At 57.8% G+C, this 25,929-nt stretch overlaps 2 protein-coding genes across 5 annotated transcripts in view; one reads left to right on the forward strand and one right to left on the reverse strand.

The window, feature by feature from the left end:
- NOL4L (nucleolar protein 4 like) overlaps positions 1 to 13,729 on the forward strand; it is a 127,979-nt gene extending 114,250 nt beyond the window's left edge. For both annotated transcript variants that reach the window (XM_075563793.1, XM_075563794.1), the window contains 6 exons: positions 4,484 to 4,761; positions 6,361 to 6,546; positions 6,659 to 6,850; positions 7,029 to 7,151; positions 7,331 to 7,532; positions 9,630 to 13,729. In XM_075563793.1, the coding sequence (XP_075419908.1) occupies positions 4,484 to 4,761; positions 6,361 to 6,546; positions 6,659 to 6,850; positions 7,029 to 7,151; positions 7,331 to 7,532; positions 9,630 to 9,850 (1,202 nt within the window). In that variant the 3' untranslated portion in view covers positions 9,851 to 13,729. The remainder of the gene's footprint in view (positions 1 to 4,483; positions 4,762 to 6,360; positions 6,547 to 6,658; positions 6,851 to 7,028; positions 7,152 to 7,330; positions 7,533 to 9,629) is intronic.
- Positions 13,730 to 16,668: 2,939 nt separating this feature from the next.
- The window catches only part of ASXL1 (ASXL transcriptional regulator 1), an 82,183-nt gene continuing 72,922 nt past the window's right edge, over positions 16,669 to 25,929 (reverse strand). For all 3 annotated transcript variants that reach the window (XM_075563797.1, XM_075563795.1, XM_075563796.1), the window contains 6 exons: positions 25,364 to 25,516; positions 24,009 to 24,172; positions 23,824 to 23,920; positions 22,469 to 22,574; positions 21,589 to 22,225; positions 16,669 to 21,175 (listed from right to left, as the gene is read on the reverse strand). In XM_075563797.1, the coding sequence (XP_075419912.1) occupies positions 18,380 to 21,175; positions 21,589 to 22,225; positions 22,469 to 22,574; positions 23,824 to 23,920; positions 24,009 to 24,172; positions 25,364 to 25,516 (3,953 nt within the window). In that variant the 3' untranslated portion in view covers positions 16,669 to 18,379. The remainder of the gene's footprint in view (positions 21,176 to 21,588; positions 22,226 to 22,468; positions 22,575 to 23,823; positions 23,921 to 24,008; positions 24,173 to 25,363; positions 25,517 to 25,929) is intronic.

The raw sequence follows: 25,929 nt of genomic DNA on the forward strand, positions 1-25,929 counted from the left end.
GGCCAGGGCCCCAGAGGCACAGCCCCAGCCTGGTGATAAAAGCAGCCATGGAGGCAGGCGGCGTGACCAAGGTTGCCTGACTGCGCTCGGGAGGCTCGGCTGTGTGTCTGTGTCTCTCGGTCACGGTTTTGGGAAATGGGCTGGGGGAGGGGAGGATTGGGAGCAGGTTTCCCTCCATTTCTTCTTTCCTCCAATGACGACAGACCTGTCTGCCCGAAGCCCTGGGTCGGCCCCTCGAGGGCACCCAGACTGGACGTGGGGGCACCCTGAGCTTGAGCCAGACCTCCCTGGGGCCCACCCATACCCACTGGCTCAGGGATGGAGGGACCTGGGGACTCTTAACAAGGCCCAGGCCTGCTTCTTGGGGGTAGGGGGGCAGGCTCTCAGCTTGTGACCTAAGTGGGTTCAGTAGCCCCCAGGCCAGAGAGGGCTTTGTGCCCCAGCCCTGCAGCAAACATAAAGGCCTGGGCCACTCATTGGTCCAGCTCGGGTCACATGCCCGCAGCCAGCGCTGCGACGGACTGCTGACTGGCCATCCTGGCATGGGCACCTCCCTCCTCCCCACAACCCTGAGAGAGTCAGGCTGCCAGCTCTCCCAGCGCTGCCCTGCCACCCGTGGGTCTCGAGGGCTAGGGCAACTCACGTGGGGGTTGGGCACAGACCTGAGTCCATATAACCTAGCGTGGGAGAAATGAAGGGGTCAGAGTGGGGCAGGGGGGCAGACAGGGCAGGTCTTTCTGAGATGGTAACATTGCACCAAGAGCCTTGGAGGTAGGGGGTGGGAACCGTGGGGAGGGGTGTTGGCATGGAGTCAGTGCTTGAAGGGTCTGCTGGGCTCGGGGTGGGAGTGGGGTGGGGTGGGGTGGGTGCTGGTTCCCTCAGGTAGAGGGTGGCCCACAAGCAGTTTGGATTGGCCACCCCTGTTTCCATGGCCAGCCAGGAGAGGTGGTCATCCAGCGACTTCAATTGCGTTGTGTGCCAGGGGCACGGTTTTCTGTAGCTTTGCCAGTTTGAGCTCAGCCCGTGGCAGCCAGGAGTGCGGCCACTGATGTGCCCTCTGCCCAGCAGGGGTCAGTGGCATCGGGCCTCCTGCCAGGTCACCTTGAGGTTCTTTCTTCGTGCCATCCCCACTGCCCTGTGAGCCAACCCCTAGGGAAGCTGGGAGGCTACGGGATGGGACGTGTACTGTTAAAGAGGGCACCCCTGATGGGCGGTGGGTGGCCAGGGCCAGACCTGTCTTGTCACCAGTGTGTCCCCGGCACCCAGTGGTAGGCAGAAGCTCAGGAAAAGGAGGGGCGTGATTTGGTGTGCTCCCCACTCCATCTTTCACTGTGCCCGTCTCAAAGGAAGCTCTCCTTCCAGTCCAAGGCGGCGTGGGAGCTGCAGGGGGGCTTTGTGGTGTGAGAGAGCCCAGGCTGTAGGGAACACGCCCGCCGTCTCCTCGGTGTGCACGGCTAGGATGCACACGAGTGGCAGCTCAGAACCACTAGTCTCTCCTTGGGAGAAACACAGGGTTTTCTGTTCTTGCAAAGTTACAGCCTCGGGACCCCCTCCACCTCCACACCAATCCTATGGGGGTCACTACGAGTCGGCAGTGAGTTTAGTATTTGTTTTGGTCACTCTGAGAGAGGAAATGAAGGCTCCAGGAGGTACCCACACTCGCTCCTGGTCCAAAGCCTGCTTGGCCCTGTAGGGTTGCCCTTCCTGTAGCTCCGTGAGCTTGCCCAACTCGGGGAGGGTACGGAAGGGTCAGTGGGCACCCAGGCTTAGGACTGCCAAAAACTGGCCCCAAGGAAGAAAAGACCTAGGGGTGGTGTGCGTTCCCTTGTCCCTTCCTTGGGGGTGGACCACGTGGGTCCTAGTCCGCAGATCGCCTTTGATGCCCACCTCCCAGGTGTGGTGTGGGCGTGATCAGGGACCTGGGATAGCAGGTCCATGGGTTTTGGCAAGTTGTGGAGTTGGTTGTTTCTTTACAAGGTGGACCAGCCACTGCTAGTTAAAAATGACGAAAGCTTGCGTAATTGTGAAGATTTCCTGAGAGTGGAAAAGACCCTTGGTGTACATAGGTGGCTACAGCCAAGGCAGTAGTTGAGAGCCTGTTACCTTATGGAGCCTTTATGCCCCGCCCCATCCCTTCCCAGCCTAGAGGCAGCAAAGGGCAGAGAGGGGGTGTCACCTGTGTGCAGGCCAGGCCATTGGGTCATGCTACCTTGGCAGGGAGCGTTGGCAGCTGGGGGGTTTGTAACCTGGGTGCAGGGCCTCAGTGGGAGCGCTGTGCACCCTCAGCCTGCCCTGCTCACCTTAGCAGGAAGTGCAGTACAAAGCCTCACCCCACGCCCCCACCCGGAGGAGCGCTGGTCAGGGAAGTGGAGGGGGTATGGTTGGGATGCCCCTGGGTGGGGTGTGGAACTGCAGGAGGCCTTGGGGCTGATGCCCATGGTGAACACCCAACATGTGCCAGGCAAGGATGGTGCCCATTAGCGCCCCTCAGTCAGGGGATGGATTTGAGGCCTGTGGTGGTGATGCCAGGTGTGAAGACACCCCCCAGCCCCCTGTGAGTGCAGGTGTGAAGGCCCCTGAGGGCAGGCTTTGGGGGGGTAGGCAGCCTTGGAGTGAGCCTTGGCCACCCTGTCAGCTAGCACAGTGGACAGAAAGTGGGTACCCCGGAGCTCACAGGTGCTCTGGACATCAGCTGGTGTGGGCATCTGTCTCTCCTCCCACACTCCTGGCAGGGGCCTGGGAGCCTGTGGGGGTCCTGTGGCAGCAGGTGGGGAGAAGGCTGCCTCTGGACTGGCCCTGGGCCCAGTGAAGGAGGCATGGAGGGCTGGGGTCTGGGCTGGAGAGCTGAGTGGGGCAGGAAGTACAGACTCTGAAAGACCAGCTGAGCTGGGTGGAGCTGGCAGAAAAGCAGGCAGAAGGCAGGATCAAGTGAGGGCTGAGGTGTGAGGGCCAAGGCACCTGGGGGAGATTGGTACAGGTCATGGAACCAGGGGTCCTCAAGGCGGGAGTCTGGGGATCTGCTGTAAAAGACAGCATGCCCCAAGAAAGCTGGGGTGCTGCGGAGGCCAGGGCAGCCCTGGAGGCCAGAGGGGCAGGTGTGGCTTGACCAGGGGTGGGGCAGGTGGTGGATAATCCTGTACCTCACTTTGTGAGTCCCCGTGTGATTTCAGTTACGGGCACATATCTACCCCCCACCCCCCACACCTCCTAGTTGAACCAGCCCCCCCTGGCCTTTGGCTGCCACTAGGGCAGGGCCAGTAGGCAGCAGGTCTTCAGTCAATGCTCTGGGGTTGCTTGCTAGGTCACCAAATAGATTGAGTTCTGCAGCTTCAGCTAAAAAGCCAGACCCTTCTGTGTGCAGGCGGGGTCAGGGCTGCGGGAGGGGGTGTGGGGGTGGCTGGAGCAGGCTTGGAGCTGCCCAGAGGAAGAGGAAGGAGAGGAGGAGGAGGAGGAGGGCTGCCTGACCCAGGGGACCATCTGTGGCTGAGGGGAGGGGTGCCCTGTGCCGCAGCCTTTCCCATCCCCCTCTGACGGGCACCGGGCTGCTTGATGGGCAGCCTGGCCCCGCCCTTCCGCAGCAGGGAGGCCTGGGATTGGTTAGGGTGCCAGAGCCACTCAGTCGCCATGGGGACACTCTGGCGGCGCGCGTGCCCAGTGCCCAGCACCGGGAGACTAAATCTTCATAATCTTCGGGCAGCGTGGGTGAGGGCGGGTCCCGCGAGATGCGGGGGGACCCTGGCCCGGGGGTGTGCGGTACGGACCTCACCCAACAGTGGGTGCGGGCGCCGGCAGCCCACGGCAACTCACCTCACAGCTGCCCCCCCGCCCGGTGTGGCCGCCGCCTCAGCCCGTCACGCAGGTGTGCAAATCCCGGAGGCTGGACCAGGGGGAACGGGCCGGGCGTTGGCCTGAAACTGAAGTTTGTTCCCAGAGGCCCTGCCCCCCCCCCCCACCCTCGGCAGTGCCAGGCTCTGCCCGCAGGGGGCGGGCCTGCCGCGCCGTGTGCGGGCTGCGGGCCTGGAAGCCAGCAGAGGGGCAGGGTGCGCGGACCCCTGAGCCCGCAAGGCCACCCACCCTGCGCTGTGCTGCGGCTGTCGGCGGGCCCACCGTGCAGCCAGGCCTGCCCAAGACCGAGGCGGAAATGTGCCAAGGGCCAGGGCAGTGCTGCGGAACCTGGGCAGGTGGGCGGTGGGGCAACCCTGGTTGGGGAAGAGGGTGCAGATTCTGCGGGCTCAGAGACACCCCCACCCCAACCCCCACAGGCAGAGGCAGCGGCCACTCTCTTAGCCCTCCAGGTCCGGTCCAGCTTTGAAGCTGGATGTGCCCTTGTGGGCTTGGCTACAGAAGGGACCCCCCCTCCCCCCGTGCTATCCTGGCAAAGGAAGCCAGCACCCCTCAGCGAGACTCCCAGAGGCTCCAGCGTGGGCAGCCTCGCCCCCTCGTGCCCCCGGAGCTGCGTCCTGACGGTCGCCTCTGCTTCCAGACGACTCCTCCTCGGAGAGCGGCAGCGGCAATGGCTCCTCCACCCTGAACCCATCTGCCTCGAGCAGCACGCAGGGCGACCCCGCCTTCCCCGAGCTGAACGGCAACGGGGCCGTAGCCCCCATGGACTTCACAGCTGCCGCCGAGGACCAGCCCATCAACCTGTGTGACAAGCTCCCGCCAGGGACCACACTCGGCACGCCCTCCTACCCCTCAGACGGCTGCAGCACGGATGGACTGCGGAGCCGGGTCAAGTATGGGGTGAAGAGCACCCCAGAGGTGTGTGCCTGCCTGCCTGCCCCTCGCTGTTTCCTCCATGGCCCTCAGGGCTGTTTCCTCCATGGCCCTCAGGGCTGTTTCAGTGCTGAAATATTGAAACTGTACACAACAATCCCTCCCTCCCCCCCACCCCCCGTGGGGCGGTGAGTGTGTATGGAGGGGGTCACAAAGACGGGTGTCCCTCGTTTTCCTTACTCCTCTGCGCTGCTGTCCCATCTGTGAAGTGGGCTTGGGTTCGGGGCCAAGGCCATGGGCCAGGCGGGGCTCGTGGGGCAGGTAGCCAAGGTCCACACAAGATGGCCCAAGACCTCACCTCTCCCAACTGCCCCACCCACCACGGCGGCCAGAGGGGGTCAGCCAGGACGGTTTGTTCCCATTTTACAGATGGTACAGAAAACAGCAAGGCCTCTATGGGAGTGCCCCAGGACCTGGGTGGGCAGAGTTCCCTCTAGTTAAGTCTGCAGGAAGAGGTGGAGGAGGAAGGTGACCAGGGCAGGGAGCCCCGCTCCCGCCATCCTGGGGCTCTTCTGCTCCCAGGGTTAGTTCATTCCCCTCTAAGGCCTGCAAGGAGAGAGGAGGGGATGGGGGCTCACCTGCCTTTGCAAGCTGTGACTGCCTGTGTGTGTGAGGCTAGGAGCTGCCAGCGCTGCGGGGCGGCAGAGCCACTGCCTCCCTTGGTGAGGGAAGTGCTCCCCTAGGCAAGGTCCTCGGGACAGGGAGTAAGACAGGAGCAGGGGTGCCCCCACCCCCAGGCAGCTTTGGTCTCCCCTGACCTGTGGGAAGATTGCTGAGGACCAGCTGGGGACCGTGGCTTGCCCAAGGCCACACAGCCAACACCTCACCCCGGAAAAATGAGATTACCTGGGAGGCTGGAGGGCCAGCTTCCATCCCCACCCAAGGGACCAGGGACCTGGGGAGAGAGGACAGAGGGTAAGATGCAGGGAGTCCTGGGGTCAGAGGACAGTGCTTGCTGTGAGCCCCTGGGGACTGCCCCATTCCAGGGCCGACTGGCCCCACTTACCTGCTAGTTGCTCACCCTCTGAGGGCGGGGACATTGTTCCCAGGACTCTTCCTCCAGTCGGCACCTGAATGATGAAGGTGCACACTCCCCCTGGGGTGGGGGACCTGCCTGAGCCAGAGAGGGCACAGAGTTACCAGGGGTGGGGCGTGGGGGCTTAGCCCATCCTCCTCTGTAGAGCAGGGACCTCCCTGCTACCCTCTCCCCTTTCTGTGCCCCCTGCCTGGGGGCTTCCAGGGCTGCACAGACCCAGCGGCCCCTGCCCCTTAACTGCCCTCTTCAACAGCACGCAGGGCACTCTGGCCACAGCACTCTCACCTCTGGGATGCAGCCCCTTGGGGGTCAGGGAGGAAAACCCAAAGCCAGTGGACTCCCTGCAGAAGGCTAACGGCTTCCTTTGGTCCCTGCCCCTGCGGGGCCACCTGGGGAGAGCAGCCAGGAGGGCTGGCTTCTGCCCTCCTGTCCCTTGTGAAGGAAGTGAGGGGGCCTGGTCATCACCTAGTCCCCACACTGGCCACCAGCAGGGGAGCACGATGGAACCGTGGGGGCTTCTGGCCTGACCCCGGCCCGTACCTCTCCAGTCGCCCCCCTACAGCTCTGGGAGCTACGATTCCATCAAGACAGAGGTCAGTGGCTGTCCCGAGGACCTGACGGTGGGCCGGGTGCCCACGGCGGACGATGACGATGACGACCACGACGACCATGAAGACAACGACAAGATGAACGACTCGGAGGGCATGGACCCCGAGCGCCTCAAGGCCTTCAACGTGAGCGGGCTGGCCTGGGAGGCGGGGGAGGGAAGGGGCGGGGCCTGGAGGGGCGGGGTCTGGCAGGAGGTGGGGGCGAGGCCTCACGGGCGCATGGCCCCTACCCCGGCAGATGTTTGTGCGTCTCTTCGTGGACGAGAACCTGGACCGCATGGTGCCCATCTCCAAGCAGCCCAAGGAGAAGATCCAGGCCATCATCGAGTCCTGCAGTCGGCAGTTCCCCGAGTTCCAGGAGCGCGCACGCAAGCGCATCCGCACGTACCTCAAGTCCTGCCGGCGCATGAAGAAGAACGGCATGGAGATGGTGAGTGGCCGCTCTCCCCCGAGCTCCCCCAGTCCTGACCAGAGTCTATAAGCAGTTGAACGGATGGGAGGGACACCGAGGTCCAGAAAGATTCCCTTGGTCAGCCCGGCTCGCCCCCTCGCCTCGGGGCAGGACTACCAAGGGCCCTAGCACCGACTGCTCCCCTCTGCACCCCCAGACCAGACCTACTCCCCCCCACCTGACCTCGGCCATGGCAGAGAACATCCTGGCGGCCGCCTGTGAGAGCGAGACAAGGAAAGCAGCCAAACGGATGCGCCTGGAAATCTACCAGTCCTCGCAGGTGCCCGAAGGGTGTGAGCGGGCAGGGGAACCCAGGCAGAAGGGGTAGGTGGGCGAGTCGGGCCTCCTGGTGTACCAGGGATCAGGAGGGTGTGGCGTTGGGGCAAGATGGCAGATGGGAATCCCCTGGGCTACAGCCTTCAACCGCCCTCGCCCAGCGCCACCCTATCCCCTCCGCAGGACGAGCCCATAGCCCTGGACAAGCAGCACTCCCGGGACTCCACAGCCATCACCCACTCCACCTACTCACTGCCAGCCTCCTCCTTCTCCCAGGACCCCGTCTACGTCAACGGCGGCCTCAACTACAGCTACCGCGGCTACGGAGCCTTGGGCAGCAACCTACAGCCCCCCGCTGCCCTCCAAACGGGAAACCACAGTAATGGTGAGTGGGCAGCGATAGTCGGGCCTCATGCTTACCCATGGGGGAGTTGGCCAGGGAGGTCGAGTCCCCGTTCTGGGGTCCCCAGAGGTGGAATGTGCCATGCGCTGTCTGCCATCCTGGGTCTTCCTTGGCGTGGGACCTGTGTCATGGCAGGCTGTCACAGACAGCAAGTTCACTGTCCCTGGTCCTCTCCAGGCCTTCATTGCAGAGGCTGACTGCTCCTCTGCTCATTCAGAGGGCTGCTGGCCCTGGGTCCCCGCATTGGTGATAAGAGCTGGGATTTGGTCAGGCCCGCCCTGGTCCTGCTGTGGCCCAGCTGTCTGGAGAGCAGCTCTGGGCAGGTGACACCCCTTTCCAGGCCTCATTTTCAAGACGAAGTGGTGTTTTCCTGAGGGCCCAGGGCACTACTTTAGCCCTACACCCGACATCCATGTCCCCCTCACCTCCGCCCCCCATGACGGTCAGTCAGTGCTGGGGAACTGAGAACGCTGAGGGTGATGGTCACGGAGAAGGTGTGCTTGCTGGGTTTGTGCCACATTGAGCCGGGCACTAGGCTGGGCCTGACCCCACCGGCCTGGCCAGAGTGGGAGCTGAGGGGTCAGACTTGGAGGAGGGCCGAGACCTGGGCTCTGGGCTTCACCGTGCCCGCCCTTTGCTGAGGCGGTGTAGACATGACTAGTAGGCGTGGGAGCTGTGGGCCCTGGGGCCAGCGGGGCTGTGAGGCGGAAGCCGAGGATGGCACTCTCACAGAGCGATAGACTGTGCAGCCCCGGCCGGGAAGCCTGGGTCCAGGCTCGATGAGCTTGCCCGAGAGCCCCTCAGAAGCCCTGGCCCTTGGCTGCAAAGCCCCCGTCCCCAAGCTCAGCAGGCCCCCAGAACCAGGGTGCAGGTCACGTCCTGGGAGAGTCCTGCCAGCTTAACATCTCATCCCTCCCTAATGCCTCTTAACCTACAAGGGGAGGCTGCCGGGACTAATCCCAGAGGTGGAGGAGAGGGCCCAAGGCTCCACTCTTTCCAGACAGCCTTGCCCACCAGGGTCTGCATGGGGCTGTGTCAGGAGCCCAGGAGTCCAGCAGGGAGTGTTAAGCCTCCACCTGATGCCCACAGCCTGTCCTATCCTGGGACTGCAGTTGCCTGGCTCCAGCCTCTCCAGAGGAGTGGGGCCTTTGTGCACCTGCCCACAGAGGGGCTCTGTCCTTGCGTGTCCCAGGCCTCAGTTTCAGCCTAGGAGCCCTGCTTCCATCAAGGTGGGGGGTGAGCTCCCACAGGCAGCTTGTGGCTGGTAAGCACTGGTGCCTCTCAGATGTGCAGGTGTTGGAGGGACAGCAGCAGCCCACAGCCAACTGGCCATCTGAGTCCCCCAGGTGGTACCTGGAGTAGCCTCAGTTCCTGACTGCCAATTGTGGGGTAAGATGGAGATGCCATCAGTATAGATGAAATTGGGCCCTGCCAGCCTGGCCTGCGGTGCTGGGTCACCTGGCCTCCCTGCCCCAAGGAACCTGAGCCTGCCATGGGGCTGGCTCCAGATCAGACTGGCGGCAGGAAACAGGACAGCCTCCTTCCTGGGCTCTAGCTTCGGCCCAGAGAAGGAGTGAGAAGCTCCCAGCACTAGTGGTGGAAAGGTGGAAAGGCTGGGAGGAGGGTAGAGGGGAACCATGGGCACAGCCACACCAGATGGCCCCAGAGGGAAGCAGCCCTGGTCCCAGGGTTTCCTTACTGGAGTCTCAACTCCGGGCTGCTGTGCCAGCCACCCAGCCCCACACCTTCCTACTGGTTTCAACACTTGGGGGAAAGACGGGACTTTCTGCTCTCACAAAAGGGTGGTAGTCTTGGAAGCCTATTACAGGGTTTGCTATGAGTCGGCATCCACCCAATGGCAATGAGGTTGGCGTTCTGGGGAGGGCCTGCTCCTCGATGCCTGCAGACTTGGGCAAGAGGAAAATGTCCTGAGGATTAGAAAATCCCGAGGGAAGGCAGGGCCTGCTGCCTCTGCCCCTTCTGGCCCCAGCAGGCCCCGGGACAGGGTGGTACTCCCCATCTTCCCCAGGGTCTCTTGTCATGCCTGTCCCTTCCCTCCCTCCCACATCCCCCCCACAGGGCCCACGGACCTCAGCATGAAAGGCGGAGCCTCCACAACCTCCACCACGCCCACCCCCACGCCTTCCAGCACCAGCACCAGCAGGACCATGCCCACCGCCCAGCTCAGCCCCACGGAGATCAGCGCCGTGCGGCAGCTCATTGCCGGCTACCGGGAGTCGGCAGCCTTCCTCCTGCGCTCTGCAGACGAGCTGGAAAACCTCATCTTACAGCAGAACTGACCGCCCTCGGGTGCCCGGGGCACCCCGGCATCGCCAGGTGGCCCGTGTGGTCCTGGACAGAGGCGGGACCTGAAAAGCTGTTCTAGCCACACTCCAAGCACCTGAGACTTTGGGCACAAGGACACTTTTTTTGTTTGTTTGTTTTGTTTTGTTATTTTTTTGGAATCTCGCCACACGGGTGCTCTGACCTGCTCGGAAGAGGACATGGGCAGCTTCAGAGGGGCCGCCCGAGCTGGCGCTGGCCCGGCCACAGCTCTGTCTAGAAAAAACTCTCGTGGACCCTGATGTTAGAATCCTGCCCCCGATAATTACCTTTCAAGTCTTAGGTGAGCAGAATTGCATATTTATTGAGAAAGGCAAAAGTGGACCCTCACTCCTTCGACCCTTAGTAATTTATTTTTCTGAAAATGGATTTCTTTTGTGTTTGTACAGATTGCCAGTCTGTGTCTGTCTGATCCGAAGGGTGTGTCCCTGTGACCTAACATTCCATAGCACTACACTGATGCGGGCTGGACCGCTGGGGGGCACCAAGGGCACTGCCCCTCGGGCAGGAGGGCCTCCCACTCCCACTGCAAAGCAAAAACAAGCCCGGCGGCCCCCATCCCATGCCCCCGAAGTCCCCAATACACGGCCACCCGTATTCTACCTCACACTCCAGCATGGGCTGTTTCCAGGATGCGCCTGAGCCCGCTGCCAATGGCTGTCTCCCCACCCCCCTGCATAGCACCTGCCTGCTGGGGAGTTTAGTCCAGACTGGAGGCCCAGAATCTTGTCCTTGGAACCAGCCCCCTGCCCTGCCCTCTCAGCTGCTCTGGGAGACAGAGTGAGGGTAGTGGGGGCGGGGTGAGCCAGAGAACAGGCCCCTTGCTCTCATCCTGCCCCCATGAATGTGGGGAAAGGGCCTGTTCGCCAGGGTGAGTGCCTGACATCTGGCAGTTAGGGACACTCCTGGCCCTGAGACTGGAATAAAGGGATCAAGGGATCGGCCACCAAGGCAGAGAAGTCACCTGGGTGGGCCTAGGACCAACCCTCCCTCACCAGGCACCTGTCCTGGAACAAACCCATCACCCCTGGAGTGTGAAAAAGGGCAAAAGGCGGGGCTGGCCTGGCCTCCTCCTCTCCATAGGCACTTCCTCCCTCGCTCAGTGCAATACCTCCCAGTGCTGCTAAACCATGGGCTCCCCGACCTCAGCAGGCCCCGGCCCCGCTGCGCCCCTGGTGGTAGCCATGAGTGCAGCCCTGCTGCCCAGATAGCAGGACCCCTCTGTTGCCTTCCTCCCTCTGAGCAGAGACCTCGGGAGCTGGGGCCCATTGTCAGCTGCCCCCCCCGGGGGGGACACTCAAGGGTGGATGCCCCCACCCTGCCTTGAATCCATGACTTCACTGCGTTAGGAAGGCAAGGCGATCACACCCCATGCTCCCTTCCACCCCTAGAGGCTGGGGGTAGCCTCTCTCAAGCGGCCTCCAACACCCCACCTAGCCACACCTGCCTTCCTTCCATCTGACCACACCGAGACGCACCCTAGCCCCGCACAAGCCCAGTGCCCAGGCCTCCTGCCGCACCCCTCCAGCGCTGTACCGCTCCGGACATTTGAATTTGTGTAAATATTTATTTTTGTGTGTGAACAATACGACAGAGTAATCAGTAGATCTTTTGCAAAAATGTTAACCCAGGCAATTTGTGAGACTCTCGTGTTAACCAATGGCAGAGACAATCGCCGCCTTAGAGTTCTTGTTCTCGCTCGGTCCCCATCGTCTCCCCTCCCGGAGGCAGCACCCAAGTGACATGAGTGACATGCGTGGCTTGTGTTTCTTGGCAAACAGGCGTGAGAAGGGACGATTGTTCAGAGTGCGGCAGCAGCTGCGGTTTGGAAGTCCGTGGTCCAGTTGGAGCTGCTGTGCCGGCCGCCAGGCTGCTGCTGCAAGGGCGCCGTGGCAGGGCCCGGCTTTGTAGAGAAACAGCCCTGGGTGCCGTGGCTACCCCAGGACATTGGATCTGCATGTCGTTTTCCGTCTTCCCCCCTCTCCCATGGGCTCCCTCCAGGGAAGCTATCCCCAAGCCCTGGCACTGCAGGCTCCCTAAAAGTGGAGCAAGTTGTTGTGTGGAAACAGGACTGCATTCGCTGGTTCAGGGAACTTGTTTTACTTTTGTTGTGACTGTGCAGCCCCCTCCCCCCTCCTGACTCGGAGAGCAGCGACATGCTGGCTCTGTTGAAGCCCACCTGCTCACTGTTGTGGCACCCCCCCACCCCCAGGGGGTACTGCCCTCCTAAGGCGTGCCCCACAGCTATGAGCTCTTCAGGCCACCCGTTGGGCTCCTACATTCCAAGGGAAAAGGCCAGAGCAGGCTTAACTCACTGGCTGAGGCTCTGCAGGGCTGGCCCAGAAGCGGGGCTGTGGTCTTCAAGGAGAGCTGTGATAGTGTGACCCACCGGAAACCCAGTGGACCCCTCGCCACTCCTTTAAGGGGGATGACAAAGGGGGACAGGCAGGGGGAGGTGGGAGGGTGGTGGAGGATCCCTGGCAGGTAGGACCCACCCACCCCTTCTCTCTCCCTGAACCCCCACCCTTCCAAGGGCCACTTCCAAATCCAGGGGTGGTGACCGGGTTTAACTAACCAGTCCATTTTCAAAATGCTGCTTTGAACTCAGAGGGTTGATAAACTTTTCATTTGTAATTTTTTGTAAAACTTTTTACAGGATAGTAAAGTATCTCCCCAGAACACCAGTTTCAATCTGTCCATGGTCCATTTTTATATCATTTAGTGGTGCTTTAGAAACTTGGTTTTTGTTGTTTCTGAGCCAGCCGGCTCCATCCTTTTTCGCCTGTATCTACCTAAGACCAATGTGAACCTTTGTATTTTTGCTCCTAATTTTGGACTCAGTGAAAGTGTACTGTTTACATGTACAGATGCCCCGTCCCTGTGTGTTCTGCAAGACCTGCTCCCGAGGAGGAAGCTGCACCTCACTCCGCTCATCTGCTTAGTAAAGCCACAAACACAAACCTCTCTCTTTTTACCTACTGTTTCCACCTAAAACAAATAGCCTACAGCACGTAGAACTCCAATTTGAAGAACCTTTTTCTAAGCTCAGAAATCCTTTCTGTGTGTCAGACAGCCTGTGTGCCTCTCTCGTGGGGTCCGGGATCAGACTAAATCCCCAGGGGTCTCTGGGTGGCAACAGTGCAGGTGGGACATGGTTGTGGCGCTGCAGGAAGGGCAGAGCTGCCTGGGACCAGCCTCCAGGGCCAAGTCACCTGGGATTCAGGGACAACCCAAGAGGTCACCAATCTGCTGGTGGAATTGAAAAACTTCTGGGAAAGGAGTCCCACACCTGAGAGAAGTGAGACTTCCCTGGGGCAGTGGGAGCTTGGGTGCAGCACAAGCGAATCTTCGGGAGAGGGGAAGGGGCGAGGGCCCCACACTATAGCCAGCGCAAGGCACTTAAAGCAAACGACGGTGGCACCAACCTTTCAAGGTGACCCTTTGTTGCTGAATCAATGGCTTCACCTCTAAATTCTATTTTTACAGACATGCACCTATGCAACTTAACGTGGCTCTCCTAAGCAGCTGAGGACTTCCTCCTCAATGCTCTCAAAATGATCTGTGTTCTAGAGTGAGTTTTTCCAAGTAAACGTGGCTTAATATTTTAATTCTTAGAATGTGTCTTCTCTCTGTGATGCAACTCAATTCTGTTTTGTTTGTGGAATGACTAGCACAGGCCACCCCTCGCCCTGTCACTTAACAAAGACCAATGAGCTGTTAGCCGAGCTGTGATCTCCATGGTATTACTTGCTAAATGCACTGATTTCATAAGTATGTGGAATCCTTTTTCTTTGGAATCTGTATATCATATATAAGACTGAATCTACGTAATAAACACTGAATAACAAACCCAAGGGCTGCTTTCCACTGCGTCCCACCAACAAAGTACTTTGTACGGCGACTTCTCTGCTTTGCCGACATCCTCTCATGGCACACGGCACCTTGGCTTGCCCAACAGTTCTCAACCTGTGGGTCTCGACCCCTTTGGGGGTTAAAAGACCCTTTCACAGGGGTCGCCGAATTCATGAGTAGCAAAATGACAATTATGAAGTAGCCACGACAATAATTTTATGGTTGGGGGGGCGACCACAACATTACAAGGTCACACACGGCATGAGGAAGGTTGAAAACCACTGGCCTAGCTAGTACTTTCGGCGCACGCACCCTGCTTCGCAGGGAAGGGGCTTTCCTCCACCTAGGGCTTGGGGCGGAATACACAACAAGCACTTGTGGGGAGCTGGCCAGGCACCTTTTAATTCCAACCCGCGTCCCTCCACCCCCCACCCCAAGTGAGGGCCCCTGAGATCCTTGGGGGATAGATAGGCCCAACCCCAGACAAGGCCTTGAACAGACGAGCACGAGCGCTGGCCTCACAACTAGAATGTACACACACACTGGTTTCAAAATCCACTGCCAGTCTGTGTCAAATGACCTTGTTTTCTAGCCGCACAAGAATTTTCAAAGGAAGTTTCACAGAATAGCCTAACAGGCAAGATGAAAAGTCCACCCCACTGTCAATTTCTAGTGACAGCGACCCTGCAGGAGGAGTAGCACTGCTCTTTAAGGCTTCTAAGACTTACGTCTTTAGGGGAGTGCCCAGCCTTGTTGGTCTCCCATGGAGCAACCGGTGGGTTTGAATGGCCGACCTTGTGATTAGCAGCAGCAGCAGGCTGAGGCCACCGTGCCACTTAGTTTGCATGCCACTGCACGGTTAGTGCGCCTGGGTAAGATTAATAAAGGTACTTGCAGGGAAGGGCAAAGTTGAAGGAGACACCAGGTCAATGCAGCCTTTTGTGTCCCTACAGGGACCAAGGGGAAGTCCTAGAAATACCTTGTCCAATCTAGAGTACTACTATGAACTTAGAGTCCTATGAGAATCACTAAGGGAATATTAAAATCCCACAACCTTGATCAAGATGCCCAACACACACACTCTGCGGCCAGCACTTACCTTCAAAGAGTGCCGCCAGCTGACCAGTTTGAGGTCCCAAGAAGCACCGTCTCCAGCCCACGGCCAGCTGCCAACAGTGAGGACACACGGTGGAACTGAAGGGTGTCCATGCCCCTCACAAGCCTACATGTGCTACAAAACGGGCAGCTCGCTCACTCAACGAAGGGAGAACATGCGCAGATGGTACCTGTAAAGGAAGACGCCTTTTAAGGTACCCGCCCTTCCTCGCCTGACCAAGCTTTTGTAGATACCCGGGTTTTCATTACTGGCCTTATTCCCTACTGCTAAAGTCCCAAATGCCACTGCCATCGAGTTGATTCTGACTCAGGGCAACAGAGTTCCTCCCCCAGGCTGAGGAGCTGAGTGGGGCTGTCGCCTATCCTGGAGAAGAACACAGGAAGTGTCTTGATTGGTCTTCCCATGGGCATTAGCAGACATTCTGGGTGGGCAGCAGGGGCAGGGTCAGACCTATAGCTCCCCCTGGCTGCTCAGAGTCCATGAGCCCACGGAGGGGAGGGACTCCAGAACTAAAGCAGCACCTCATCTCCAGGCCACCAGACTGACTGCACAGCGACAAGAGGGAGCCTCGGGGCACACTCCATTTTTGGTTTACTAGTAGTAATCTCTCAGGCCACAAACCCCACCCTCCCCAGCACTTGGAAGGCAGTCAGGGCCAGCAGGTGCTTTGGCCTGCTAAGCGCCCCGAAAGAAAGAAGTGGGTGGGCATCTGGTGGTGTGCATCTACACCACTCTTCCCTTGGGGCTTGCTTCCCCAGAGGCAGGTTGTATGCAAGGCCAACTGATGCCAAAACGGGCCAGTGAAGAGAATAGCCTTCCCGATGCTGCAGCAGCACGGTCCCATCCTTCAGCCTCCAACTCGCGCTCAGCTCAGCTCGGGAAGGGGCGAGACACGGCTGTAGGGAGACCAAACTCCGGGGCTCAGGGCCCCTCCAGGATGTCACAGCAGCCGCCTCCTGATAGCTCAGCTCTCTACTGCAGACAGGCATACATACGTGGCAGGAGTTCCACAGGTTTTGACTGTCTCTGAGCACTTCCTCCATGCGAGCCAGCCATTAGCCATCTTCTAAAGCAGGAACACTGCTCCTCATTCGCAGATGGGTCCAGACCACTGAGCGAGTGGCAGAACCTGCACTTTGACCCCATGCTCTGCTCTTCTCTGAGAAGGTGGTTAGGCCACATAATAATTCCAAACAAAGTTCAATTGTCAACAGAAGGTCCTGACCTGGATTGTAAAGTTCCTGGCACTGCTGTGACCTGTCAGCTCTGTCACATGAAGTAACGATGACACACATCAGCACCAACCGGCAGTTACCCAGTCACCCAACCACAAACTCACTAACCACAGCATGGCACAAGTGTGGTGGGAGCCGTCCTAGTGAGTTATGACGGAAAACTCCAAGGGAAAAAATCTTGGTTACACAAAAATACACACACACACACACGCATTTTTGGCAGTCCATGTTGCTGTCACGTGGTTGGAGACTCACTGAGCTAGCTACCACTTGCCCCCTCTCAGGAGAGCACCTCCTGCACTGCTAGCTGATGGTGGAGAGGCGGAAGCCTGGGCATAAAGAACTAGTCAGCCTCCCCATGAAGGACAGCCTCCTCTCCGAAGGCAGCCAAGTGAGCTGTCACTGGGGGGTGATGACTGGGGGGACAGAACCCACCTGGTGTTATGATTTCTGATCCCGCTTACATGCCAGGTCACAAGCCAAAAGGAGCTGATAGGAGGGGAAGTGAGCTTCTGCCTCCACCTTGACCCCCCTACACCAGGGCGTCCAAAGACGACAACCAGACTGTGAATGCAGGTTGTACAGGTTTATTTTTCCAATACCACAAGAGACATACAAGAGCAGTGCTTTCTCTGGGCAGCCCCGTGGACAATGCCAGTTTCAAACTGTGCCCTAGTGGCCCCAAAGGTCATAGGAGGAAGGAGAGGTGCAAACAGGCTCGGGCCTCTGCTCCCTGTCTTTGGTAAACAGACGTTTCAAGTTGACAACTTGGACTTGGCCAATGACGCCCCTGCAATCACCCCTCATCGCCAACCTCTCAACCGCTCTTTAAACAGCACATCACACTGCGGTGGAGGGGGGTCCTCCGGCCAAACACGGCTGTTGGATGCACACGAACCGCACAGAGGACAGCTGCAGAACTGCCGACTCCACATGTCACCGTGGAGAAACGAGGTGGGAAACAGGGTGAGGAGGGAAGACGAGTGCCGGGCTTCCACTTGCTAGAAACGGGGTGGTGGTGTTGAGAGAAGGGCAGCAGCAGACAGGCATTGCCATGTCCCTTCCCAAACCTTTCATCTGGTGGTCACTGGAGAGCAGGGACCCCGCTATTGCTGACAGGTGGCAACCCTAGAACAGACCTGGGACCCTGCCAGGGCTGCCCAGGGACCTCACCCATGAATCCAGAAGCATGTAACACTGGTGGCGGTGGTTTGTCCTTAACAATTGGGGTAGGAGTGAAGAGGCAAGGTGAGGAGCAGGCGAGTGAAGGTGGATGACCATGGCTCTGCAGGTGACGACAGGCCACCCAGTGATCACAAGTCCCTGGGCTTCACCCTCCTTTGGGCCAGCAGGGCATGCTGTAGCCCTGGCAACAGGGATAGTTACGTACATGGCACCACTTAATGCACTGACGCGGCAGATGTCAAATGAGGAGCCGTTCGGGTTCTCTGTACAATACATCCATTTACAAGACCGGCCAGTACTGTGTACAACGTATAAATACATGATTTAAAACATCAGAGGTGCATAGAGCATAATTACAGAAGCCCACAAGTCCACTGTATACATCCAGGAAGGAAGAGTTAAAAATATAAAAATAGGGCACACACACTGCTTTGAAATGTAAAAGGACTTTCCCGGACACAGGTGTGTGGAGACGCCCACTCCCATTGAGTCCAAAGGCGACAGACAGGAGGGGGCAGGTGGAAGAATTCCCGACCAACTTCTGGACACGTGGCTTCAAGGTCGACAGACAAGACGGCTCTCCAGGCCCATTGTCCAGGTGGCTCTAGCCAGGAGAGGGCACCGAGGTACCACGTCCACTCAAACCAGTCAGTGACTAAACTGTGACCCTGTGATCAGATCAGCAGCTGCTCCCGTTACCTTAACCCTCTGCTGGCCACTTTCCCAAACACAGTAGCAGAAGATGGTAGGTGTGGGCAGTGGAAGACTGGCATTTCTTCTCAGGACAGTGAGGCCCCTTGAGGGGAGGACACACAACCTTGTTTCAAGTTCCTCTGGGTGACAGGCGGCATTCCGACGTCACCCCAGGCTCAGACATCGGCATGAGTGCTTGGATTAGCTGGTCTTGGGCAGCCCAGTGGGCCCCCCACAGGGTGGCTACATGACAGAGGGGCTGTAGCACTGTGAATATTAGGGGGAGGCTAGGGTGCTCTTGCCCGCAGACAGAGACCATCATTTCAATGAGATTGTTTACAGATTTAAGATCGTTATCAAAATACACACACTCAATATACAGCTTTTCCCATGGCCATAATTTATTATCTCACCACAAGGCACAGTACACAGAGCTTTGAGGGGCCGATGCAGTCATCGTGACAGAACGCACCGCAGCCTCGGCACATGATCATGGCTTTCAGGCTGCACGCACATTGGAGTGAGAGGCTCTCCATTGCGCTGCTATCGGTGAACATCTGCAGGGACAGAGACGCGCTGTGGCTCCCGCCAAAGTTCGCTTTGTGGCTCAGCTGCACCACACTTCCAGCCAGGCCTTTGGCAAACGTGGGAGAGCTGGAGGTGTAATTAAAGCTGGTGGAACTTAGCTGGAGTTTAGAGAGCTTCCCATAAAATGCCTGCTTGATGTTAAGCTGGGAAGGAAGGGAAGAAGGCTCCAGAGGCTGCGCAAGCCCTTTTCCAGGCTCTCGGGGCAACTTCCAGAAGGGCAGGTCCATGACAAAGGGCATGCCTTGAAGATGCTCCATCAGCTCCAGAGGGCTGTGTCCGAGCGCCTGGCTGTTGTTCTCTGCATTCATCTTCAGCGTGCCCCCTGCCACAAACTTTTCGGGCTTCATGCCAATGGCGGAGGCAGGTGGTGCCTGAGACACAGAGCTTTTGCTGGGCCCCAATGGCCTCCCGGGAGCACCAGGAGGAGCATCAGCAGGCAGTGGTGCTGGGTCCACAGACCTGGGGCCCTGAGGGGTCACAGCCATATTCTTAGAGCCAAAGAACTTCTTCTCTTGGTCTCCCAGGGACCGACCTGCTTGGTCTGGACCACAGGAGATGGCACCAGGCGACAAGAAGCTTGGGACTCTCGAGGTAGTGGATGTCCCTGGGTTTCTGCTGGGAGCAGCACCAGAGGGTCTGCATGGGGACAGATCCTGGGTTTTCTTTCGATCTTCCAAACCAAAGGAAGAGAACAGCTTTGTGGAATCCATCTCCTCTTCCAGTTTCCCAGAGGCAGCCACTTGATTCATCACTGGATGCAGGGGGTCCGGACAACTCGGGGCTGTCTCAGAAACCATGGGAGGCCCTCCAGGAGCCTTGGTGGCCGCTTGCCCCACATGAGCAGTGCTGCCCTCGTGAGGCAGAGGCGGTGCCTTCAAAGGTCCCGGGGTACTGGGGCTGCTGTGGCTAACTGTGTGACTGCCTCCTCCAGAATCAGACAGAGATCCCAACCCCAGTGTGCCACCATGGCTGGGCTCTTTTGGAAGTGGTAACTGAAGGGATTCTGATTTGTTGCCACCCTGGGCTGGAGGAAGAACTTTTTCCAGGGGTAAACTCCCCTGCAGTAACTGAATCACAAGCGGGCTCGTGGCCTCCACTGAGGACCCAGGCCTGTCGAGGCACACGGGTTTCAGCTGGTATTCAGAACTGGCCAGCAGCAAGGAGTCAGGGATCTTTTGGGAACCCGCACACACCCGAGACACCCAGCTCTGAGTACCAAGCATCCCATCTGTCCTTGTAACCACACCCAGGTCCCCATCCTTTTTAGAGAGCGAGGTGGCAGAGCTCCAGCGGAGTCTCTCGTCCTTTTCCATGACCCAAGTCCCCTTCTTCTTCGCTGCTTCCCTGGGCTCGGCCTCACTGTTGTCCTCAGCAAGGCTGCCTTCACAGTCCGAGGCAGTGGCTGTGGACTCACTGTGAGGACTCGAGGCCTCAGAGTCACCATCGACCTCAAGCTTTTCACCTGGGACCTGCTTGCAGATGCTGTCAGTGCTGCCCATGCCTTGACCCGGCACTGCCCAGAGCGCAGGAAGGTGGCCTGGGGTACCAATACGCTCATTTGTCAACCTCCCAAAGAATGCAGTTACATTGGGAGTGGCTGCCGCCTCCCACTCTTCTGCAGCTGGGGGCTCAACGACAGACAGGACCTTTTCTCCGGCATTAGGGTCAGACTGCGCCACTGCCCGGTCTCTCGAAGGCCCGGCCATCCTAGGAGCCATAGTGTCAGCCTCGAGCGGCTTGGCTTTTAGGTCTTCTTGTCCAGTAGCACTTTCTCTCGAGGGTGGGGGGCGTGAGCTACCAAGTTCTAATTCATCATCTAATGGTCTGTCCTGCAGGTAATCAGCCAAAGAGGAGCCCGGGGTGGAGCTGGGGGTCACATTTACAGGATCCTTCAAAGTGGGATTAACTAGAGCCTGGCCAGGGCCTTCCTGTAATATGGCTTCCTGCACAGGACCAATCTCCAGGGCAAGGAGGGGCTCTCGCTCTTCACTCTCCCTTTCCCAGCAAGTGGCAGCAGAGCCACATTCAGTCCTAACATCTAGATGCAGCCTTGGCTGCACAGCCAATGGCTCAGATCCTGGGGTTTGGGAGGACAGTGGGGGTAGGGCCTGGCAGGGCTGGTCCCCAGTGGGAGCAATGTGGGGCTGAGCGGCGTCTTCTACACTGGCACCCTGCTGTCCGGGGCCCCTGTCCTCCCTCCTGGCTCCAGCTGCGGCAGGACCCGCCTGGGTCCACTCCCCATTCACAGGACAAGGCGGCAGTAGTTGTGCTCGCTGTAGATCTGACGCACACTCTCCAGGGGTGCTCTGGGCTCCCCCGGACTCAGGGTGGCCACAGGCCTCACCACCATCACCAGCGCTGCTGCCTCGGCCACCTCCCTCATCGGTGGCCCTGCCGCCACCTCCACCCGGGCCACCCCCCCCTCCGATGGCAGTGGTGGCCGCCTCTCGCTGGGCTCGGGCCTGCAGAGCACGGGCTTTAATGTCTGCGAGGGTCCTAGCACCGGTCCGACCCCGGCTGGAGGACTCTGTGACAGGGACGATCCGGGGGCATATCTGGTAAGCGGGCTGACCTTTAACCACCCAGGGTGGTTTGATGCGTGAAAGTTGAATCTGCAAGAAAAAAAAAAAGGAAATTAGTTTTAATTGCATGGTACTCTGACCTAGGACAGGACCTTGAAGCAAACCTGGACCTAAGAGACTGAGGGAGCCAAACCAAGTCACCCTCCTAAAACCTAAGACTCACTGTGAAACGAGGTTCGCCACACTCTTCTGGAAGATCCCCCTATCTGGCTCACTTCTAGGAGGCCTTCGTGAGGCCCCACAGCAAGGATGTCAATACCACCCACCAAGATGAAAACTTCCGAATGACCCTGACCCTCTAAGAGCACACCAAGGAAAGCCCTCTCCTATAGAAAATTATCTGCCCCCCTGCAATTCACTCAGGTGCCTGCAGAGGACTCAAGGGGCCTATCGCCCCCAGAGATGCAGACTCTGGGGCAGACAGGAAGCCATCAGTGACCTACCCGGATGGGCGGGACTTTGGGTTCCTCTTTAGTGGGCTGTGGTTTTTCGGTGTGAACACTTTCAATTGTGTTACGAAAGGACTGACGATCTTCAAGCCGGGGCTTCTTTTCGGGAAAGGACGCAGAGGCCGTCTGCTCAAAGGATTTCCTCTTCTGGTCCTTGGGCTCCTGGTCCACAGTCTCCTGAGGCAGGCTAGGAATTCTATCTGCAGCTGCAGAGGCACATGCCAAATCTCCTGGCTCAGTCTGGATCCGGGAAACCGCAGGCTCTACTGGGACTTCAGGCCCCTCTGGGCCAGGTGCTGGAGAGGACACGACTGGCAGGTGAGAACTGCTCACCCCCACTGAGTCAGCTTCAGCCTCTTCGTCCCTGTGGAGAGGTGTGTCTGTTGCCACTGACTTCCCGTCCTTAGCCACCACTGCAGCTTCTGGCTCCTGCTTTTTGTATAGATTCCTTCTGGCTCTGGTTCGGAGATCTGGCCGAGAGCGTTTCTTGAAATGGCTGTCACGCTGCTGCCGGGTGGCCAGAGCACGTTGTAGCCGTGCTGGCTCTCCTGAGACACGTAAGCCACTCTTGAGTTCAGCCTCCTCCTGGCCCATGTTCTGCTGCAGGGACTCGTCTCTGGTCAGACCCAACCTGAAATCAACCCACATGATATCATCAGGTACAGGAAAGAGAAGGTGCACCTACTTTATTTCCAGGCTTTTCCGAGCGGAACAGGCACAAAAGAAGTTGTTGCGGTGCTAAGGCCAGAGTAGAATGCCCCCAAGCCGCACTCTGAAGGGCATTAGCTAAAATGGGCAGAGGGACTGCCATCTCCACATTGCTGGCCAAACACCAAGTGTGCCCTGCCTCAGCGCCCCCAGAGCCCAGCCTTACTTCTGGCCATAGTAGTCCTCAAAGAACTTTTCTTTCCACTGCTCCACCTTCTTTTCCTTCTCCATCTCCTGTCGCATCCTGACTTGCATCTCATGAGTGAATTCACCTGGAGTGAGAGAAGCCTAGTCTAGTGAGTCCATTCAGGTTAGTAACAACTGCCTTAACTCACTGCTGTTGATCCCGACTCATAGCGACCCTACAGGGCAGGATCAAACTGGCCCTGTGGGTTTTCGGAGGCTCTTTATTGAATCAAAAAGCCTCATCTTCTCCTGGTGGTTTCAAACACATCAACACCAGGCTCTTAACTCCCATCTTGGGAACAATCAAGTCTACCACATCATGCGTTTTCAAAGTACACATGACTTGCAAGGACTTGAATATGCTGTCTCCTGCAGAGGCCCTCTCATAGCAAGTTCATCCCTAGGACAGACAGAGTTAACTTGTCCAACGTATGGGAGAGTGATGCTTCCCCAGAAGCAGCCACTAGCCATCCAGTAGCAGGCAGTGGATTTCCAGAAAGAAAAAGGTGATAAACCACTCCTTCTACCATTAACCAGGTTACCCAGCGGGGCCAACAGCTTCTCAGAGAAAAGGTCTGCTTCCCAGGTTGGCCCTTGGCTGGCATCTGAGACCGTGGCTTTGGAGAAGGCTCCCTCCACCTAAAGCTCAGGTGCCACGTTTATGCAAACAATATGGCTCATGCTCAACAGCTGCTTTCCCTGAGATAGCTTGGAATTTGGGCACACACCAGGCAGGTTACCGATCTGAGGAGACACCAGTGAAAACCCTCATTAACTTCCCTGGGAGATAACATTGCACCCGTCTTACCACAGCTCGTTGGCTCCCACCCACCCATACCCACACGTCCCCTTTGCTGACTTCTCTTTGTGCCCTTTGCCACCTTCCCTGCAGCCAGGATGAGTGGGGAAGAAGAGGGAGTGAAGAGGAGACAAGAGGCAGGTATATATGCTAACACTTGGCCAAAGTCCCCAGTTAAAGGGACAGTCCCTTCCACACACTCCGAGTCTTTTTTACAATGGGTGGCACATTTATTCATTTGTCCTTTTGCAGGAGGTGACTTTCAAACTCACTGCTGGAGTAGAAGCTGACTTAGAGTGATCCTATAGCACAGGGTTGAACTGCTCCTGTGAGTTTCTGAGGCTGTTAACTCTGTATGAGAGTAGAAAGCCTGGTTTCTCCCCCAGATCAGCCGGTGGTTTCAAACTGTTGACCTTGAGGGTGGTTTAGATTAAGAGCCCTTGAGCGATCAAGAGGAGACTGACAAAAAATGGAGCTTGGCCTTTAAATAGCAGGAGGGCACCTACAAGGTGGTAAAGAGGATGAAGGCTACTTACCGTCAGCCAGGCGTTCCCGCCAGCTCTGAGCCGCATGGGTGAAAAACTCGTTATTCAGTGCACTGCTGCTGAGACGCAGCAGACCATCTGTCCCCACCTAGAAGGATGAAGACAACAATAAATGAAATGAACTTAGGAAAAAAACCTCACCCAATGGGAGCCCGAGAAGAGTCGCCCAGGCACACCTGTCTATCCACTTCAGGGAGGAGGAGGAGCAGCTGCTGCTGGAAGGGGGACGGCAGGGCGTGGAAGGTCCGAGAGTTGATCAGGGCACGGAGGTTGGTGTTGACCAGAATGGACCCGGGAGTCTCAAAATCAATCTCCTCCCCTCTGTTGCGTTTCATTTGGCCTGTGATTTTTGAAGCACGAGAAGGGAGGTATGCATTTTCATCACAAAGGAGAATAGCAAACAGCAAATGCCAACTGCAAGGAAAATGCCGGGGCAGCACCATACACTCAACTCATCTCCCAATCCACCCCAATTGGAATTGGGCAACCACTCCTTCAGGTGACCAAGACACAGCTGGGTTTGTCCTCTCAGAAAAAGGGGGCCATGCTGTGTCACCACCTGAAAGGGACACTCTTTCCTTGGAAAAAAACAGGCAAAGGGCAGGTTCTCAGCTTCTCTTCAAAACTTGAGAACAAGCTCCACCAAGCCCAGTGGGAGGAATGACAGAATTGTCTAACAGCAGTTAGTGTGCTGGAGAAAAACCCGCCGAAGCCTTCTGTGACAAAGGGCCGAGCTACCTGTTCTCTAGGCTGAAGTGTTTTGAGGGCTGCTCAGAGCCAACCGAAATGCCAGTACCTCTCACACAAGTCTAGGCGAGCGCTACTCTTAATGGAGAACTACGAACAGAGGCCTGTCAGTGACTTGCTCAGTGAGCTGAAGCAGCAGCAAGGCCACACACCCAGTTCCCAGTTGGGCAATGGATTATCCTCATTTTCAGAAGCCGCAGCTAGTTTCAATGGTTTAATGTGGCCATGGACAAATATCAAAAACAAAAAGTGTGTGGCCTATAAGAAATCAACCCTAGAAGCACAAACAGCATAGTTTCTTGGCTTAATGCAAATGTCTTACTAGGGGGCAGGGGATGATGAGGGGGTGCAGCGCTGTTAAATTTGTTTGCACCCCCAAAATTCAACCTGTGCTTCTACTCAGCATACTGACTAGGCCAGCCAGGGAGAGGAAATCAGATAGAAACTGCAGATGTTGCAAAACCAAACGTGGCAGGATCCCACCAAAGGATAACAAATGCATGTTGGGATCTTCACTGAGAAGCTGACAAACCAATTTCCCTCATCACCCCCCCCCCTACCATGCAGCATGCCAGGCACCAGACTAGGTCAAGACAGAACATACAAGGACCACTGTGGTGCCATCTCTGTCCAAAGCTTAGCAGATGTCCAATAAGCAAAGTACAAGGTCAACCAGAGAGCCACCCAATTAGTAAGCTAGTAAGGGAATTGGAGAAGACAACAGCTCCTGGCTAGGCCTGCTGGGCCCCTGCACAGGCAGAGAAACAAGTGTCAAGACACTCACCTGTGGCCGGCTTCCGGAAACCTCTCAGGAGCGGGGCAGGGTCCCGGGTGACCTCGGCCTGGCCACGAATAGCAGCGCTGCCCAGGGCCAGAGAACCACTGCTGCTGCTTGACGGGCTGCCACTCTCACCATCAGCGGGGCGGCCCAAAAACCCTGAAGGCACAGGTTGCACTGGTCAAAAGTTTCATAGGCCGCACACAGGGGTCTCAGACAAGCTCACTCCTCCCACTTCTCCCAGAGATGCTGCAACTCCAGGGGCTTCTACAGCCACACCTGGGGCTGTCAGAAATCACCCCTTCATGGTCAGGCTTGCAAATACCTCCCTAAAGATGCCACGCCACCACTTCACATGACTAAAGTGTACACGATGCCGTTGGATGGGTCCTCGTGACTATCCTGTGTGGGAAAGCTGCAGGCACATGGCAGAGCCTGGTGCTAGGACTAAGTTAGGCCTCGCCACCACAGCATGTTGCCTTCCAGGGTGTGGCTCCTGACTGGGGCTAACCGGTTGAGGTCAAAATGGCAGAGAGGGAACAGGCCCAAGGCCTGAGGCAGAGACACCACGA

Source organism: Tenrec ecaudatus, chromosome 12 (assembly GCF_050624435.1).
Source record: "Tenrec ecaudatus isolate mTenEca1 chromosome 12, mTenEca1.hap1, whole genome shotgun sequence".
Classification (NCBI taxonomy): Eukaryota; Metazoa; Chordata; class Mammalia; order Afrosoricida; family Tenrecidae; genus Tenrec; species Tenrec ecaudatus.